The sequence below is a fragment of the Rhinichthys klamathensis genome, unplaced genomic scaffold (assembly GCF_029890125.1).
Source record: "Rhinichthys klamathensis goyatoka isolate OS25496 unplaced genomic scaffold, OSU_Roscu_1.1 h1tg000387l_1, whole genome shotgun sequence".
Classification (NCBI taxonomy): domain Eukaryota; kingdom Metazoa; phylum Chordata; class Actinopteri; order Cypriniformes; family Leuciscidae; genus Rhinichthys; species Rhinichthys klamathensis.
Window position 1 is genome coordinate 304,453 of NW_026606891.1, and position 21,480 is coordinate 325,932.

General features: G+C 37.2%; 1 protein-coding gene across 1 annotated transcript in view; it reads left to right on the forward strand.

Annotated features, from left to right (window-relative positions):
* ush2a (Usher syndrome 2A (autosomal recessive, mild)) overlaps positions 1 to 21,480 on the forward strand; it is a 236,098-nt gene that overhangs the window by 27,075 nt on the left and 187,543 nt on the right. Inside the window, exons 9-13 of the mRNA XM_056234074.1 lie at positions 6,327 to 6,420; positions 10,607 to 10,802; positions 15,861 to 15,991; positions 17,845 to 18,040; positions 20,694 to 21,341. Of these exons, the coding sequence (XP_056090049.1) occupies positions 6,327 to 6,420; positions 10,607 to 10,802; positions 15,861 to 15,991; positions 17,845 to 18,040; positions 20,694 to 21,341 (1,265 nt within the window). The remainder of the gene's footprint in view (positions 1 to 6,326; positions 6,421 to 10,606; positions 10,803 to 15,860; positions 15,992 to 17,844; positions 18,041 to 20,693; positions 21,342 to 21,480) is intronic.

Consider the following 21,480-nt stretch of genomic DNA (forward strand, 5'->3'; position numbering starts at 1 on the left):
CTAAATACGTGTGATCAGCGCAGCGCGTCTGAGACAAATGAGACATGAAGTCACTGCTCATAAAGTGCGTGAGAGAAATCTGCAGCTATTCCACCTCGCAATTCCTTAAAGGGTCATAAAACCCCAAAACACATTTTGAGATGTGACCGATATGTACAGGCTGCACATCTCTTAAAACACTAAACGCACTGGTGTTTGAAATTGGTTATTTTTGCGTTTTTTTCCAAGCAATTTCGTTCTTCCGGATTGAAAAGCAAAAAAAAAAAAAAAAAAAAAATGTAACTTAGCAAAATCAAAATGAATTCAAACAAAAGAACAGATTAATTAACCTACATTTAACCCCCATTAAAATAGTCACTTTACAGTTATTGCTATCTTACATATTTAAAATCTTACATAAGGCACATTCAAAAAACATTTTATCAATATGTATATTCTATTCAGAATTATTGCACTCCTATTCTATTGCACTGTCTGTTTGTGGTCTTTCAATTATGTGAAGCTATGTGCTGAGTTCCTCACTAATTCTAAATAATTTATATCATAGGTCATCTTTGCACACACACTCAAAAGCTTTTAATGGGTAAGTCTGTTAATTTCCTTTCGTATTGCTGCTAAAGTCCTAAATCTGTGACTTAAATACATAATTCAAAATGTATGCTTGCATTATAAATGTTGCAATTCCAATAGGATATTTAACAACATTAAAAACATATTTAGTTGTTTAGTGTTAGTCTAGATAGTATATGTGTTTTTTATATTTTAATTGTGTAGTTACTAGTTTAATAGTGGACCATTTTGTTTATATCTAAATTTCAATTTGGAGCTTTAATTGTACCTAATGACTTTTTTTTATGTTACAGGGTTAGGTCCTGGGAATGTGGAGTTGTAAGGGTTGTACAGAAACTGTGTCAAGTAGGTCCAAGCTTTTGCATCACTATAAGTTAAAGCATCCACATTTTGGACGTAGTTCTCGCTTTCCATGTACATACCTGGACTGTCCGTGCACATTTAAGACTTGGAATGCCCTTATTGAGGAAAGAGTTAAATAATCAAGTGTCTAGGTCAATTATTATATAAATAGTCAGTAATCAATTGGCATTCAAACCTAAATTCGAGGTTTGTGATGAAATGGAGTCAGATAAAAGTTTTCTGCAAAATTCTCCAAACGCTTAGGGTTAGCCAAACCAAACTTGACTTAAATGTAACATTTGAAGTCACCAATGATATCTGAAAACAACTGTCATAAATTTTCTTTCAGTGTGATGATGTAGATGCTGGACGAGAGTGTGTCATTAAGGGAGTCTGTATCTACATGGGTAAAGATCCAGAAAGCCTTGTGCAGGAATATGTGGTAAGTACATGAATCTCTTTTTTGTTGTTTTTCCTTCCACTCTTCTCCTGTTCTCTTACCTGTTCACTTGAGATGAAATTATTCATTAATTAGCAGAACATGTATAAATGTATGGTTTTGCTAATATATATTAAGCATTTGTTTTTGTACATCCCTCTCGAAATTAAAATACAATGTTTCCCGTTGTTACTTTATTTTTATTAATTTAGAATCGAATCGAGAATCGAATTGAGAGCTTACAAGTCGAAATCAAATCAAATTGGAACATCTGAATCGATACCCAGCCCTAGTATGGCTGCTTAGTTTAATCTTTATTCTTTTCTCATTAGGTCTTATTTTCCTACATTTACCTATGTTTGTTTTGTACAGGGCATGGATGAAGTCAGCATCAATAAGGCCATTGAAGAGACCACTCTTGGGATTTATGTTCTCAAACAACATGCTTCTGATGAACCAGAGGATGTTGGCATTGTCCTTGAAGGCATGAAGGTGTTGCAATATCTGGACAATGCATCATTAGCTGTTGCTATGCTGTTTGGGTTGATGTATGCCTTGAACCTCAGCTACCCTACTGACCTCCACTACACTTTTGAGGTAGTCCAAAAGATTTTTATGGAACTGGATGGAGATAAACTATCAAATAAAGCACTCGCTTTAAAGAACGGGCTCTTTCAGTGAAAGTGTCAGAGAGGCTGCACTGCCACTGAAAAACCACAAGTCCTCTGTGTAAGTAGTAAATGGTTGTCTGTGTAAAAAAAACCACAAGTCCTCTGTTTAAGTAGAGTCCTCTGTCCACAAGTCCTCTGTCCACAAGTCCTCTGTTTAAAGGAACACTCCGACTTTTTGAAACTTTAGCCTATTCACCTTATCCCCCAGAGTTAGATAAGTCCATACATACCTTTTTCATCTCCGTGCGTGCTATAAGTCTGTTTGACGCACCCACCGCTAGCCTAGCTTAGCACAAAGACTGGATGTAAATGGTTGCAGCTAGCATACTAATCCAAATAAGTGACAAAATAACGCAAACATTTTCCTATTTACATGTTGTGATTTGTATAGTCACAGAGTGTACAAAAAACAAAGTCACATGAGACACAGACATTATTTTAACCGTATAAAAACTGGGAACTATATTCTCTGAAGGTGAAGCACTGCTACTCGGGCGGAGTGATAACCGCAGCACCTGAGACGCGCTCTCTGCTCCTCACCACGGGGCGTCTCAGGTGCTGCGGTTATCACTCCGCCCGAGTAGCAGTGCTTCGCCTTCAGAGAATATAGTTCCCAGTATTTATACGGTTAAAATATGTCTGTGTCTCATGTGACTTTGTTTTTTGTACACTCTGTGACTATACAAATCACAACATGTAAATAGGAAAATGTTTGCGTTATTTTGTCACTTATTTGGATTAGTATGCTAGCTGCAACCATTAACATCCAGTCTTTGTGCTAAGCTAGGCTAGCGGTGGGTGCGTCAAACAGACTTATAGCACGCACGGAGATGAAAAAGGTATGTATGGACTTATCTAACTCTGGGGGATAAGGTGAATAGGCTAAAGTCCCAAAAAGTCAGAGTGTTCCTTTAAGTAGAGTCCTCTGTCCACAAGTCCTCTGTTTAAGTAGAGTCCTCTGTCGGTTAACTGACAACTGACGGTTACTATTTTTAGAAATGTTTTTGTTCGTCAACATGTATTAAGAACAGCATTTTAAGTATATGCTCTATTTAGTGTCAAATGTTAATGCAAGAGTTCTTTATGAATTTGAGTATGTTACACAATGCAGAATTTACAGTGTTTTTGTGAATCCACTGAAATGAATTCTAGGTTTATAAATTAGTTTGCTGTTCTTAATCCACATTGACGAACATTTGAAGTATGTTAATGCTCCACTTACTGTCAAATGTTAATGCAAGAGTAAGAGTTCTTTATGAATTTGAGTATATGCTCCACTTACTGTCAAATGTTAATGCAAGAGTAAGAGTTCTTTATGAATTTGAGTATATGCTCCACTTACTGTCAAATGTTAATGCAAGAGTAAGAGTTCTTTATGAATTTGAGTATATGCTCCACTTACTGTCAAATCTTATTGCAAGAGTAAGAGTTCTTTATGATTTTGAGTATATGCTCCACTTACTGTCAAATGTTATTGCAAGAGTAAGAGTTCTTTATGAATTTGAGTATATGCTCCACTTACTGTCAAATGTTATTGCAAGAGAAAGAGTTCTTTATGAATTTGAGTATATGCTCCACTTACTGTCAAATGTTATTGCAAGAGAAAGAGTTCTTTATGAATTTGAGTATATGCTCCACTTACTGTGTGTGGTTACATATGTTACACAATGCAGAATTTACATTAGTTGTGTGAATCCTCTCTAAACAACTGTGGTTTGCATTATGTATGTTTTTTGTAATTCTCTATGAAATAGCTGGGTTTCAGTCACGTGATTATGATGACGCGCGAAATTCAGATGGAGGGCAGGGAGTGAAGAGCGCAATGGACGAGATGGAGGAAAGTCCGTACTGTACTACTTTACACGCTATTACAAGAGAAAGATATAAACAAAAAATCAAACGTATGTTGGACGTGATCCTTACGTTATGAAGAGGAGCGATTTTCAACTGAATTGAAAGATTTTCCTGCCATCGAGGCGGTAGATATCAGCAACTACCTCGTCTCACAGACATACTTTGACTTTACGAAGTTCGTAAACGTTACACAAACATTGCCACTTAAGTTGTATTAACTAACTCCCCTTTGAAGAAGTGATCACTGCACACGCGGGCATTTTCCCATTCGGCTCCTCCCGACCGCAGACGTAGGTTTGCAAGCCGTTTTTCTGGAGTTTTTCGGTCAATTTCTTGCATTTTCCCCCCTTAAGAACAACAACTTTTGGTACACGATAAAAACTCCTCGTGGTTTGATCGATTTAAGGAACCATAAACGACGCAAAACATAGGCATTTTGAGTTTGTTATAGTGCTTTCTAAATACAGCAAATCACTTCCTGCCCTCCATTTGCATTTCGCGCCATGGCAACGCAGTGGCGTGACGTCATATGAAAACAAGCTATTAGTTCATGGGAACTGTTAAGTCCTCCATTTTTGAAAATATCAATACAACAATAATACAAAACTCTTTGCCTTTTGCATTTATTTTCAATGCCAATATGTATTTTTTACATTTATGATTTTGTATTCACACACACATTCAAAACGTCTACAATAGTTCACTTAAGCGAGTTAGATTTACACAACTCTGATACCAGAAACATAATGAAATTGCTTTAGTGTAACAATACTGTTAATATTAGCATTGAGAAATCAAGTTGTAGTTACAGTTGGAAATCTGGTACCCTTGACATGATGAAATCGCTTAACATTACACAATAAATTTGTATTACAGTAATTACAAATAATGTCTTGAATCAACATGATTATTTTAAGCAGTCTACGGGAATTAAATACTTTGGTTTGACAAGCAATAATTAATTGAGAAAAAGAGGAAAATTGTGTCAGTTGAACACATTCTGATCATGTGGGACCGATGTACACATTAAAATCAAGTAAATTCAAAGGACTTTTTTTTTCAGTGTGTATGGCTCTCTTCTTTTGCTCTCTGAGGCATCGCAACAGCTTCGCTGGAGAAACAAAGGCAGAGAGTAAACAGAAGTGGATTCACCCCCTTAGGGAGACTGACAGTTCAAACCCGTGAGAGGCTGAGAAGAGGATGTATGTGTGTTTGGGGACTAAAATGTGCGTAAATTCCGCCTTTGAGGTATTCTGACAGGGTGTCAAGCTGTGTCTGGGAGCATTAGTGTTTGGTTTACACTCATACCGTAATAACCTCCAGCAATAATGACAGCCCTCTTTCTTTTCCACTCTCCTCCTCTCTTGTTTTCTTGTTAAGTTGTTTGTTTGAGTAACGGAGGTGAAGGGTGCTGCTTTTAGAGGGAGCCGTGTAAAGATGTGTGGATGATAATGTTGAATAAGGGCCGTTGAGAATGAATAATTAAAGCGGTGACCTGCAGGTGCGTGTTCCGTCTGATGGAGACCTGTCATGTCTGCTGTTGTACATTACGACACACCGTTGATATTTCCTTTGGCATTTATAAATGTTGAATGCGAAAGTCCTATTAGCCATGCACAGAGAGAATGATGGAATGGAAGATTGATAGAGAGATCTAGAGAATGTGAAAAAGGAAGAGAAAGATTTTGTCAGGAACCGTTGATGTTGCTGACCCTGTTGATTTGTTGAAACTTGCTACATATTTCCAAGTGTCCTGAAAAAATTTAAGTTGAACTGAAAATTATAAATTTGGATTATTTAAAAATATATATTTAAAGTGAACACTGATTCAAATGATTTGACATAATACAGCAACTTTTATTATTTTTTTTAAACTTTTTTTTGTTTTTTGAAATACATTTTCTTAGTCTTATTATGACAGATTCTTGATTACATGTTATTTCAAAGAAGAAATAAACAGTCATGGCAATCTTTCATCAACATACACGATCCCTCCTGTCTTAAGTTTTTTGTTTTGACTGCCTAAAACAACTTTCCTTTCCTTTCTGCTGACATCATAAAGACCTCTTTTTTCTCAGCCAATCAATTACCACACTGTAAAATCATGTCTTGTTTTACTTATTTTTAAATGTGTAAAATGTAAATACCCTATTTACAAATGCCACATTATGGAAGAAATTGTTGTTGTTCTCACCATGCACCAAAAAAAATCATGTACTTTTAAACATAGCATAGTTTTGTGGAACATGAACAAATCATATATGCATAATCTGCATCATAATATCCCGTTTCCTTGATTTCACCCTATACCTGCTCCCATTAAGGTATTCAAGCAAAACACAATTTTTTGATTTACCTTGAGAACCAGTTCCACTAGATGTATGAGACGAACATAAACGAAGATTCTCCAGAAGGATGTGGGTTCTAATTGTGTGTCTTTGTCCACTTAGGTGTGAGTGCCATGGCCATGCAGACAGCTGTGACACTAGTGTGAGTCCGTACCGTTGCGCCTGCCTCCCAGAGAGCCACACACATGGAGCTAATGTGAGTCCCGCAGGGGAGGCCCCCTTTTAATTAACCACTTCCCTTTAATGACGTGCAAGAGTCCTCTTTAATGAACAGCACACTCAAAAACAGGCCTTAACAGAGTGACAGGAAAAAAGCAGTGAGAGAGAGAGAGAGAAAGAGAGAGAGAGAGAGAAAGAAAGAAAGAGAGAGAGAAAGAAAGAGAGAAAGAGAGATAGACCTAGTGTGAGGAAAACAAGAGACAGAGCGATCATTCCCGCACATCTCCAGTTTCCTGATGAAAAGAGCTAGAAGAAGGGTAAAAAAGAAAAGGGGAAGGAGAGAAGGAAGTGGTTTTGTGGGCAGCAATGCTCTAATCGTCCTGTCCCATCAGCCCCTGGGTGTCTTGATGATGAGTCCAGCAAAGGTAATTATATCTCAGGGAAAGCTCTGATGACACGGCGCCAGTACTCACACTTTCAGGAATGCCATGGCTCACCAGTGTCGAGAAGCTACTTTGAAACTGTAGTTTGCCAAGATTATCATAATTTAAAGTATTTGAACTACAGTCAAGCTGTAGTTGAGACCTAAAATACCATGAAGGACTTAAAATTAAAATAAAATAATTTCCATGAACCATTCGAATAAACTGTTCAATGCTACATATAAGAGAGATTCACTAGAATGCATTGGATTTTCCGATTTGAAATAGGAGAGAGAGGTTTATTGAGTTCAAACTGTTTCACTATAATGAAGCATTTGAGAGAAGGGGCCATTCTTTAGGGTAAACTAATTCACTAGAATGAATCAGACTTCTACAGGACATTTTTAGGCAAACTGATTCACTAAAATGAATCAGACATTCCTACATATGATAGAGAAAAATATTGTATACAGATATGCAAATATTGTTGTGGACATTGGGGGACCCTTGAAGTCAAAAGATTGAGACCCACTGGTTTAGTATGAACTGATTCACTAGAACGAATCAGACCTTCTGACACTACAAATTAGAGAAAGGACCATTTAAGGGGGGACAGTTTGATTAATGGTTTCAGCAATTCTGCATGTGAAAATATAGTAAGGTTTAAATGTCCTTTATTTGTAGAACTGCTTTTGACAAAATAAAACCCCGTAGTCTTTTCCATATTCTACAAGTTCTCCATTCCTCTCTGGAACCCCCTCACCGTTATTCCTATTGAGAGTCTGCGCTGTCCAGATCGCTGCATATAATTCTGAACATTGGGAACAAGTCCCAGGATTAAACTTTTAAACCTGATGTTTGGTGATTTAAATTATTCACCAGATGTCATGCATTATTCAAGGCCAGACACGGCACACTCTCTCTACTGCTGCTACTGTTGTTGTTTTCACTGAAACAAACAAGGGCCACATCTAACACGTATATGCTGAAATGTGTGTGTGTGTGTGTAAATATGGTAAATATGAGTTGTCTCACCGCCCTAAACGCCCCTAGACCCAAACACCTGGCTTCGAGGTGGGACTGTCGCCTGCCCCGAAGCTATCTGCTGTGTTTACTTACTAGCTCTGAGACACGGATCTAGGCTGGCCCTACTAATGTTTGCTTCCTCGTAATATCCCACTCAGAGCGAATGAAAGTGCTGATGGGGTCTCATTTCTTGTCTGCAGTGCACATTGACTGAAATGATTGTCACTCAGTTAGGAAAGCATTGTTGGAGTTCACATGTATTTGACAATAGGTCATTCATGTCATTCACATTCCTCTGAGAGTGTGTTTTGATGTGTCCTGTTAATGCCTCAGCCACATTCCACCGCATTCATCCCTCAGAAATCATTCAGACAATGTCTATTAACAAATCTAAGACACGAGTGTCTATGTGTGTGTCTTTTAGGCCACTGAGGCCACATCCTATTAAATGTAGTCTTCTACTACTCAACACATGGTGGGGTGTAGCTGTGTAAAAGTTGTGACGCTACTAACTGAATACTAGAATGCTCTTCTACACTGTTCACTCTTTCATATATAACATTCATATTAGTGGATTAATTTGTCTGAAAGACTCATGGCCTCCTTTTGTGAACCACCTGAAAGAAACGATTTACAAAAAACATTCACTACAAGGATTTACTTTAATTTCTTTAAATATTTTGTTAAATACTGTTGTTCATCTCTGTTTTTGACTCTGTTATAGAATTGATTGCATATTCTAGTTTTAATTATTTTAATTTAGTGTAAATATATATATTAAAAAATGTAAGTTTAATGCTGTCACCCTAATATATACAAATATGCAGTAAATGTCACCCTATCAGGATGACAGCAATAATAATATTATTTATTTGTTTGTTTGTTTGTTTGTTTATTGATTGATTGATTGATTAATTGAAGCTAATGGTACAATCAATTAATCAATCAATGTAGTTTGGTTTGATAGATTCTAAGTTAGTTACGTGGTGCATTACTAATTGTGGAAGGCAATATTCTCAGCAAAATTGAGCTCACTTTAAATATCAGACATACTCACAGTGTTTCAATATAGAGTTAAGCATAATGAAATGTTTGTGTCTCTTCCACTATAATTACTGATTTAAAGTTTTTTAACCTGCTACAATGTTAGCCTCGGTATGATCCCTTTAGTCTTATGAATATCATTTAAATGATGGAGAATGGCATTTTTGGCAATGCATCGCTAAATCCTTGTGTTTTCTAACAGGCTAAAGGTTAACTGTAGGCTCGCTACTGGTGCAGCCACTCGCAGACCTTTCCTGAGGGAGCGTGAAATTAGCCATGGCATTCACAGAGGCCTTTCACATGGGATGAAGGCTCTTTTCCCACTGGTGCCCGACTCCTTGCACACTGGAGACGAATACAAAACACACAATACTTGTGTATGCCGATCTCTGTTCTGTGGTTTTAGTTTTGTGGATGAAATTCTGGATTTAGATTAGTCTACTTAATTGCATTTTCCATATTGATCAACTTTGGCCGACCACATAAATTATGTCACAGAATAAAAAATTAAAAAGGTAACTGCGACTTTTTATCTCACAATTTTTTTTCTCAGAATTGCAACTTTATATCATATTTTCCCAATTTCGTGTTAAAAAGTCAGAATTGCAAAATATAAACATGTAATTCTGAGAAAAAAAATTGTCGCAGTTAATAATAAGAAGTCGAAGTTACCTTTTAAATTTTTTATTCTGTGGCGGAAACAAGCTTCCATAGTTTTCACACTGTTTGATTTGAAGAAAATGGCTTTTTATTATTTATTTGTTTGTTTGTTTGGGTTACACTTTATTTTAAGTTGACATTGTTACTGTGTAAGTACAAAAAGTATTGAGTAATATTAATTAACTATATGGTTAGTTTTAAGGTTAGTTGCTTGGAATTATACATCATTATTGTTATCACAATAGTAAGTGCATGTAAAATGTACAACTATGTCACCTTAAAATAAAGTGTTACCTTTAAGTTTTTTCAATTTTCTTTAGAAAAATTCCAAACCATATTATAAACCGTTTGATTATTATTTTTATAAAGTTGTTGTAGAGGATATTCATATCTGGGATGTGTTTTTATAGGCTAATTTATGTTTTAGTATGCCAAAACTGTTGCACCTATATTTGCTCGCTCTGAAACTACAGTCATTCTGTGATATATAAAAATCTAAATCCCTGTAGCTTGACAGTCAGACCCCTGATTGACATAGGCTGTATGGCGGGTGGTCTGTGTCTGGCTCTTCTAGCATCCAGCCTGCTGAATTTGCAATTCCCTCCGGGCTCACGGCCCACTACGGCTGCCCAAACAGCAGCCTGACACAGCGAGCCTCTGCCACAGCTTGAGCAGTCACTGGGGACTCCTTTGCCTTTTATAATACATTTTTAATCATTTAATTTGATGCCTCCCGTGTTCTCCGTAATTTGTAATGACTGTTCACAAAAATCAAATACTTGGCCAATAAAATAATTTTTCTAATTTTTCTCCTCTTGCCTCTCCGTCGCTCTCTTTCGATTATGAGATGTTTGGTCGATGACAGTGTCCTAATAAAATAGTTCAGTTGTTGAAAGTCACTTATAATAAATGAGCTGATTTTACTCTGCCTTATACATATGGAAAAACTGTTATTTTTGACTGTGGGGACTTTACTATTAAACCTTGAGGTCGCATCTGGATATTGCTGATAAATGTATATGTAGATGATGTATGTGTAGATGTGCTCTGATCTCTTACTCTCTCCAACAGTGCGATCGCTGCTCTCCTCTCTTCAATGACAAGCCCTTCAGAGCTGGAGATCAGGTACAGGCGTACAACTGCCGCCCATGCCAGTGCTACGGCCACTCCTCTTCCTGCCACTACAACATCAGCCTGGACCCTCAACCTGGAGAGCACTTCAGAGGAGGTGGAGGGGTGTGTGATAACTGTACACATAACACCACAGGTAACAGCATATGATGTTTTTTCAGAGAACGATTGTAAAAAATTTAACTAAGGGACTGTTCGTTATTTATTTAAGGGGCCACCGGAGGAGATTTGAGATCTGTAGTCAAAAAAGACTTGACCCTCCCTTCACCAGCAATAATTTTTTATATGACCCTCCAAAATGATTGTGAAAAAAGGCATGACCCTCCCCGATAATTTATTGATTTGGCTACTTTTCTGGTTTGGCTTGGCAAAGATGTTCAGATAGCCATTCCATGATAAACGACTAAACTCCTGCTTTCTCATCTTGCTGTAATGATAGACCAAACCTACAATTCAGTTCGTATCACAATTTTTGATTTGGAAAAAAAAATCATGTTTTCGGTGCTGATGCAGTGGTGACAGCGCTGCCAATAAAGTATCTTAAAGCTGCCACAAAGAACCAGCAAAAGTAACGATTATGAATAATATAGCAAGGGGACATTTTAATTGTTTATTAATAAACAAGTCTTTGTCAGTGTCGGTTGCAAAAATAAAGGTGACGATGCGGACTCGCGATCTTCGCAATAGTGAAAGCGCCAGAGAGAAATGCACATTTCGGATTACATAAGCAGAGAGCAGTCTGTCTGTTTTCTTTCGTTTTGAATTGTTCTGTTAAAAAGTAGACATGTCAAGCTTTCTATATATTTATCAGATCTGTGAGGCAAGTAGCCTACTACAGCCTATTACGATGTTTCGGTTAATTTATTAGACAAGAGTCCAGTTCACGCAGGCGCCTCCATGTCATGATGATTTTCTACTATTTACTTCTTATATATTAAATCCAGACAATTGGTTGATGAAACATTGATTAAAATTAAGATACAATTAATAAAAAACGAAATTCACTTTAAAGAAAGTCTTTGTGCTTTCTGTTTGAGGTATCTGTAAAAGTTTTAAAGTCACTTTCAGAGCGGTCATATGTCCATAACGGAGAACTGTCACGTCCATAACATTTTTTTCCCCTTATAAATACGAACACGAAAAAAAATAATAATAATATTTTGTTATGTGTATTAACAGTCTCAAACCAGGACAATTAGATGGTTGTTGTGGTTATGTCGTTATTTCAACATGTGTGCATCAATCAAGATGTGCATTTGTAAATCTATCCAGCTATTTGCTTCTTCCTGGCAATTGGTTGATGAAAAATCGATTAAAAATAAGATACAATTTATACAAAACGAAATTCACTTTAAAGAAAGGCTTTCTACAAAACAACACTTAATGAAGTGGTCAAAATCATGTCTGGCCATGTCTCCCGATATATTGCGTAGGCTATACTTTTGATAATTAACATAGATGGGAAAAAAAACATTATAATAAATATGAAAATGTGCTTATTATGGCTACAACACATATACAGACTCTATTTGTACAAATTGCTGCACATTTATTAAATTCTGAATTTTGCACACAAGTTGAAAGGCATTTGTTTGTGCATATTAAAACATATCTGCAACATTTATCAAGTTCACTGATAATTGTGTATGCATTTATTAATCATTATGATACTAAAATCATAATAAAGTAGTAGGCTTCCCTTTCAATAGTCCAAATTCGCGGTGGCGCTGCCATTTTCGTCTTTCTTATGGATTTCTTCAGCTCCTGGTTGGTCAAATTCAGATAGATCGACACATCGGCTCGTTTAGCCCTTTTGTCTTTTGTCCAAATGTATTTTGTTTCGTGTTGCTGTTGTTGTTGTTTATTTTATTTTTGTTATGTCTGGTGCAAGGGGCGGCTCTGTGAGCACACACAAATTTCGTTGTACCTCGACAGTGCAATGACAATAAAGGCTATTCTATTCTATTCTATTCTATTCTATTCTATTCTATTCTATTCTATTCTATTCTATTCTATTCTATTCTATTCTATTCTATTCTATTCTATTCAACCGCACAGCGCACACACCTCACGAATTCAAGCCTACAGCTCCCGAACTTTTTAGACATGTTTAAAAATGATCGTGAGGTCGAGAGGTTCGGCTCGGCTCGTATCTTCCTAGCACACGACATGAGCCGCAACATGCGAGCACAACCGATTTCCACGCGATTTCTCCCGAGTGAAAAAAAATCATCTGCGAGCTCGTAAAACAGCAAAAAAAATCGCACCGTGTAAGCCCGCCTTGGAGTATGAATATATAAACAGGCGTTTCAGTATTAAATGCATTTTCTGAGAATTTATGTTTCATGTTTTGACAGCAAATGTGACATCCATAACGCTGGAATTGCCCAATTTTAAAGAATTTATCCTCAACTAGTTTTTTTTGGTGTAGGTCTATTTTATTATGTTAACTTCAAATAATAGAATACTAATAGTAATTTAAAAATGTGGTAGCCCTATGTCCAACACATCACACTCCACTGTTATGGGGGCAATTTCAGTAGATTTACTCACTAACATTATTGTGGAAACACAATAAGAATGGAAACTGAAATATGGTAGTATTGTGCTACTGCGCACATTATATCAGCTGCAGTTCTGGCGCCTCAGTCCCAATACAGTAAAACTCGACGTACATTCACATCACATGTTAATGCAGCGGTAGAGTTACACTCACAGGACACTGCACTTATTCGCAATCACAAAAGTTCATTATTTGCTCGTGCTTTAAAGCTTTGCAGGGTAAACATTTCTTTGGCGTTCTGTTCTAATACACTTTTCTGAGCGTACTAAAGCGCGCGCACTGTGAAACAGCGCCAAACTGGATTTTTGTTGGGTCAGACCCATCTGATAGCGATGGGGGGCCGAGACCGAGAGAGCTACATAAAGCTACATGGAAAAAATATGCACCAAACAAGCCACTTTGAAATGTAGCTGTTTTGATGAATACAAAAGTTGGGTGACCCTCCCCTATAGACTAAAAAAGTTGGATGAGCCTCCCCTCAACAAAGAATAAAAAGACATGACCCTCCCCTATTTTCCTCCGGTGGCCCTTTCCATAAATACCGAAAGGTCCCTAATTTAAAGGTGCAGTCTGTAAGAATGAAATTCGGTCTAAATAGTTACTGCAGTCCAATTCAAAATATCAGAGATCGTCGTTTCTCCCGCCACCTCCTCCTCAGACTGGACGGTGCTCACACGGGTTGTCAGTTTGAGCACACGCAACAGGAACGAGTGCAATGGACAATGAAAATTGGCAACGTGCAGTATCACAGACCAAAACAAAAACAGAAATTACAGCCTGGAAACGCACATTTTAAAGTAACATAACTGGCTTTAGAAGTGTAGTATGAAACAGTGTTCAGAGAAACGAGTATGTGAACTTAGCATGTTTCCTCAATATTTGCAAACATATTATGGTATTTGTATGCTTTAGTGAAAAAGTTACATACAGCACCTTAAATCTGTAAATGTAATTGAAACTTGAAAGTTTCAGAATTTTCTGCTTTACGTTATATATACAAATTTGATTAAATATTGTGTAGAAATGTCTAAGATAATTCTATATTACCATTAAAGTAATCTTGCTCTCTAGATTATGGAAGCTTGTTTCCACCATGGAATAAAACAATTTAAATTTTGCGAGTTCTAAAGTCAGAATTGCGAGTTCTAAAGTCAGTTCTGTCAGGACCACTATCATCAAATACGATTGACAATTAGCATACAGTTTTGATTGGTGGTATGGTTCCGTTCTAGGCGAGAACTCCCTGCGCATCCATGCAGCCTAGCATGGATAAGAGCAGGGAGAGCAGCGATAACCCCCCTTAGGGTAAACAGAACAGTACCATCATGAATGTTTTGCAGATATCATTAATTCAAGATTTTAAAATACAACATAATTCGAGAATTTATTGATTCAAGGGGAATCAGAATGCCAAATGCTGACTGGGCGAGAGGAGGAGCTGGGGATGGAGGAGGGTAATTAGCTCCTGAGAACGCGATAGCTGCTGATAATACTGAAGGAGCTTATATATGTATACAGTGATAGGCGTCGTATTCCTATAGGTAGACGTGGATCAGCTGAGAGTCAGCTTGACTAACGTGACATGCCAGAACTGATGCTACACTTGATAATTGTGAGTTATATAGTCAGAATTGCGAGATAAACTCGCAATTGTGAGTTATAAAGTCAGAATTGTGAGTTATAAAGTCAGAATTGTGAGATATAAAGTCAGAATTGTGAGATATAAACTAGCAATTGCGAGTTATAAAGTCAGAATTGCGAGATATATCTCGCAATTCTAACTTTATTTCTTGCAATTGCTAGTTTATGTCACAATTCTGACTTTTTTTTTCCAATTGCGAGTTCGTCTCGCAATTCTGACTTTTTTCTTGCAATTCTGACTTTTTTGTTCTCGCAATTGCAAGTTTAAATCTCGCAATTCTGACTTCTTTTCTCAGAATTGTGAGATATAAACCCGCAATTGCAAGTTATAAGGGCAAATTCTGAGGGAAAAAAATACTGAATTTTTTCCTCAGAAGTACGAGTTTATATCTCACAATTCTGACTTTATAACTCGCAATTGCGAGTTTATATCACACAATACTAAGAAAAAAAGTTTTTTACAATTACCTTTTTTATTTTTTATTCAATGGCGGAAACAAGCTTCCATACAAGATCCCAGTCGATTATTGGAAAAACCCATATTGGACCTACTTCTTTCATATGTTTTATAAAATAATTTAGTATTTTTCCAATATGGTATGAAAACCAGAAATGTTTCATTACAACAGCTGGAGAAATAGCAGTGATGTAATGAAAGCATCAAAAAGCAGAGCAGAAAAATCGAAATAATGTATCAGAGCGAAAACAGATGGACATTTAATGAAGTAAATCAGGCCATGCTAACAGGTTCATTGTTTCATATGCTGGGCATCAGGCGCAGTGGCAGGTAGGGATGAAAGAGGACATTAAAATGGACACCTTAGAAAATTACACACTCTCGCCGGACCTCTCCCAAGACTGCAGTTTTTTAATTTGAAATCATAGTCCTATGATATGATTGAATTTTAATAGGTTGGCATCAATTTCCCCTCCCCCCACCCATTTCCTCCTACAAGCACACATACACACTCACTCTCTTTGGGTTTAAAGGCAGGAACTGTGAGCGGTGTCAGAGTCTTTTCTACAGGGAGGTGGGTACACTCCTGTGGGCCAAGGACGTGTGTAAACCATGTGAGTGCCACAGCGCCGGGACCGCCAATGGCAGTTTAGAATGTGAGCCGGTAAGTGTAGACATGCACACACAAATACATTATTCATACTTTATCCACCAAAATTGTCACACTTCTAATAAAAAGGCCTGCTGCACAGAAAGCAGATATTGATCCCCCACCAAGTTTATCCCTCGCTTTTTGCATATTTATATTCATTTATTAGATATTTTGATTAATTTAATAGTAATAATTTCCACAACAAATAAGAGTGCTTTCTACAGATTTTTTGCAGATTTTTGACTCCATATGATTCCATATGGTCCTACTCATTGATCTGATATTTATGACGTTAAATAACATTCAAGAATTTTGAGGTGCAACGGTACCGGCAAGGCAATCTCTGTGCATATTCAAAGGAAGACATCTCAGGCTTTGATCCCCGGCTTTGTGACGGAATTGGGAATTGTAGATTCAGATAACGATATTGGCCAATCCTTCTCGAGAGGTTTGCATTGATGTATTGGCTGAGGACTTTAGTATTCACAACAGCATTTATCAGTGTTTTGATCAGTTGGGAGTATGTAAAGGTGTCGTCATGAGAGCCTCTCTCAGGAGAATTCTCCCCCACCTTTTCCTTTATCTTAGCATCATGAAAGGCATTTTGGAGGAACAGATCCATGTCGATAGATATACTGGATGACAAATTCAGAATCAATGGCTGGGTCAGCCCCATGTTAGATTGTTACCTTATTTAAATTATCAGAATGATTATTTCCTCACATATGCTAATGACTTTACACTGTTAGTTGGGCTGTTTCTTTTAGGTGCTGGGTAGCGATTGTGTTTTTTTTTGGCAAATTTTGGTTGAAATGTATGTAGCTTAAGTCTTATGTTTTATCCTGTTAGCGTTGTTGATAAATTATTCAGGACTTGAGAGTATTTTTATGACTTTTGTTTATTCTGGTACATATTATATCAACCTGTGGTGTAATAGATCAAATATATTTATATATATTCCAGTAGTCTATAAATGAATGAGGTCATAAAACAGTATGCATACAGATGATGATGATAATAATAATAATACATATTATTTTAGTTATTTTATTTTATATTATTTTGTTATATTAAATTTAGGGCTGTGAAACGATTAATCGCATCCAAAATAAAAGTTTGTGTTTACATAATATATGTGTGTGTTCTGTGTATAATTATTTTGTATATATAAATACACACACATGCATGTATATAGTTAAGAATTGTTTTATTTATATATAAAATATTTATATATTATATATAAATATATATAGTACATACATGCAAATATTTCTCAAATATATACATGCATGTGTGTGTATTTATATATACAAAATAATTATACACAGTACAATACACATATATTATGTAAACACAAACTTTTATTTTGGATGCGATTAATCATTGCACAGCCCTAAAAGATATATTATATTATAAGCATTGGCAAAATGTAGTTTGAACTACTTTTCCAATAGTCCTTTCCAAAGCATTGGTTTGTTATTGACTTTCGTGTCAGCAGTACTTTATCGCCAGCATCACGGTAGCTGTTCATGTCAGAAGTATCAAATATTTCCCCCTCATTCATTTAAACAACAGCTGGTACTTTCAATCCATCCCAAAGAAAGGATCCGTTTTGTTAAGCCACACGACCCTCTGCACAATGGCAGCTTGTGAGCTCAGGTGTTGTGACCTCTTCTCCCCCATCCTAAACCACTCCGTTCTCTGTAATGGAGATAAAAAGCATCCCAGCAGCCCAAATGGGGATCGGCGGGGTGGGGGGTAGAGACAGAGCAGAGCTGCCCATCCATGACTCACACTCACTCCCACTGCCCTGCTCAACTTGACTAATTGGAGCACGGTCACGTGACGTTCTCCTTCCTCCACAGATCGGGGGGCAGTGTAAGTGCAAGCGACATGTGTCTGGCAGACAGTGCAATCAGTGCCAACACGGATTCTACAAGCTGCAGTCGGCGCTGGCTGACGGCTGCCGCGCCTGTAACTGCAATACCGCCGGGACCGTGCAGCCAGATATTACCTGTCACCAGGACTCAGGTCAATGCCAGTGCAAGGCAAACGTAATCGGTACGTATCAAGCAGCATTGCGCCCTCCTTCGCTCTTTTGCTCTCTTCTCCCATCCTTCTCTTCCTCTCTCTCCAACTTCTTTTTTTCTGTCTCTCAGCCTTTCTCTCTGTCTCTCTATCTCTGTTAATTCCCACAAACTTGGTAAAATGTACAGACCAAAAAGTAAATACATAAACAAAATAAATAGGTAGTTCACATAAAAGTCATGATCTTCATTTTTGTCGACATTAAGATTTATCGTGAAATGTATATGAATGTAAAAGGGAAATTTTATATCACGTTTATCATAATTGTTACCTAATTTAATTCAAATCCCAGAACGTCAACTAACTATTATTTCATGTTCATTTCCCAAATATATTTATCCCCCCCCCCCAAACATATATATATATTATATATATAATTAGAAATTATTCATTTGCTATTTATCTGCACTTTTTAATTTCTGAAATGAAAACATATGAAGCATACAGGGATCGCTCCGCTGTGCTGCATATGTAAATGGCATGATTAAATTGTTTACCATCAAGCTCCTTTTTTTTTCTGGCAAAGCCCTGTTTTTTCACAAATTTATTATGAGCAGCAGCCAAAAGGATTTTTCTTCCAGCTTTTCCAGGCATTCCAGGTCCTTTGCGATAAATCTGTTCCATTTTTTTCTTCTTCTTTGTACCTTTGAACCGTTTCCTTATAAAATGCAAAAGAATGTTACTTAGAAGATCATGTGTATTGCTAAGCCAGGATATCAAGGGCCACCTCATTTTAATTTTGTAATTCAATGCCAAGTTGATTATAATAAACTGCCCCTGTCTTCCTTATTTTTCACGCTTCTTACAAGACCTGCTTCTTTGTTTGTAGTTCCCACAGGTATTTTTCAGAAATTAGATTTGATTAAGGCAATTTATTACCTCCAGCGCGTTTGAGGCCAGCCGCAGCTTCATAAGGACAAAATTTATCAAGCGTCCAAAGTACTCTGCGTACACAATGTGCTTTGAAATGTTGATGTATGAGAATATTATGCAGAAAAGCATTACTGATAAAATGTGGGCTGCGCTGGTGCACGTCCCACTCCACGGGTGCACCAATGGGCAGTTAAATGCACATATCTCACTGGTTAACCAAATTCACTTCAATTTAACCAAAAATAATATCTTAAGCTTTAAGACTTACATATTTTGCCTGCACTTTGTTCTAAAAGTTAGTAGTTAATTTCTTTTTATATTCACAGTTGGACGGCACACGGTTACCATAGCTTTTTTCCAACATCTACAAGCCATGAGCACAATGACAAATTGCAGCACCTTTGGCGTGATATTATTGGAGTATTCATCTGTGTCACATTGTGCATTTAACATAATGTTGTAATGAGGTTTAACTGTGGGTAGGGAGCAATATATTAATATCTAAATTCATTAAAGTGGAGCTCTGTAGCGAAATACACAGCAGTGGAGAAGTGTGGAGTTCTCAGTACTTATGGCTGTAAACGGTTTGCCCTGTAGGCGCTGCTCAGCAACATTAGGAATAGATTACCTGTCAGGAATATGTATGGCATATTCAAATAAGCACCGCACACATTTTAAAAAACTTGATATGATTTGATTCCAGGTAGACCACCTTTTAGGGTCTCCAAATGAGCTGTAATTCTTTTTAGTCTCGTAGTTATTTTTACTTTTTTCCCCTTCCCCTTCTTGGGTCTTTTAATTAATTTATTTTCCTTTTAGAGAAATTAAGTGTTATGCCTGAGGTGAGTAATTCATCATTGGGAAAGGGGCTCACTTAATGATGACATTACCAATTTCGTTTTTTATTCCTTGTGTAATATTTCACTGATTTATTTATTTGTTTACTATATACTACATTGTGTTATGAGATGTGGGTTATGATGTAAAGGCCAAAACCAAATCATTTCAGATGTCAAGTTTGGTGGTTTGTGGATGGTAAGGCGAATTTGAATAGGATTTGTTTGAACGAAAGATGAATGAAATGCTGCAATCTGCAAAAGAAACATATATTCTGTTACTAGTGTTATACACATAAATTGAATTTCACTTATTTTTCCCTTAAGTAAAATAATGTAATGAAAGTAATGGATGCCTGTTTCAACCTAAAATAAAAAGGTAAATGTGAGATAAATGTAGAATAAAAAATAAAGAAAAACTGAAATATAAAGTCGCAATTTTGTTTTATTGTTTTGTGTAAATATTTTTTATTTGGAATTTGCAATTAAACTTTAAAAATTATTTAAGCAAAAAAACTAAAACATCACAATTACATGCAATGAAGGATGAAATGAAATGGAATCCTGGTAGTAATTACCATACCAAAAAAAAGAGATTTTTTCTATATATATATATATATACATTTAAAATTTTAAATAAACAACTATATAAATACATATTTAAAAATTAATATAAATATTAGTTTTTTTTCCTAAAAAAGCTTTCTGAAATAGTCCGTTGAGCCGTTATCTGACAGCTCTTTCTTTTAAAAATTTCACAATTTTAGGTCTTTCAGTTTAACAAAGCTTTTTACAAAACTTTAACAAGTTTTGCCTTGTTAAATTTATTAAGGCAAAACCTGAAACCTGTTTAACTACCCCCTGGGGTTCTGGTTGGGAATAGCACTGAGAGTTGTCTCCTCTTTTTTTACACTTAGGTCTAACATGTGACCGATGTAACTACGGCTTCAAATTCCTCAATGGCACAGATCCCAGCGGCTGCGTTCCCTGTGGCTGCGACCCACGGGGTTCTCTGCACCAGTTCTGTAATCCCTTCACCGGCCAGTGCGAGTGCAAACATGGTGTGCGAGGCCTCCTCTGTGACACCTGCATTTCTCACTTCTACGGTCTGAATGGCAGTGGAGTCTGCCTTGCCTGCGACTGCAGTCTGAACGGATCCGTTCTCGGTACCTCCTGTGATGCGGTATCAGGACAGTGTAAGTGCAAACCTCACACCGAAGGCCGACAGTGTGACGTGTGCCGGGACAGATACCACAGTCTGGACCGCAGCAATTCTTTGGGCTGTCTGCCTTGCCAGTGCGAGCTCAGAGGCACGGTGAATGGCTCAGATGTGTGCGACAAGACCACGGGCCAATGCACGTGTAAACACAACGTAGAGGGGCTGCGGTGTAACCGATGCTCCGTTCACACCTACAACCTGAGTTCTGCCAATACCACACATGGATGTCAACCATGTCAATGTGACCACATGGGTACCGTGCCTGCAACCATGTGCGATCCTGCTAGCGGTCAATGCGTGTGCCAGCCTACACGCTACGGCCGAGACTGTGGAACCTGTAAACCAGGTTGGTGGTTTCAGACTGATTTGAATATCTTACTATTTGTGTATTTACAAGGTGTATCAGGTTTTGTAAGCTCATTATACTGTGTTGGCAATGCCAGTGAAGTCATCGCTTTCGTTGTTTACCGTGATTCCTAGGCATT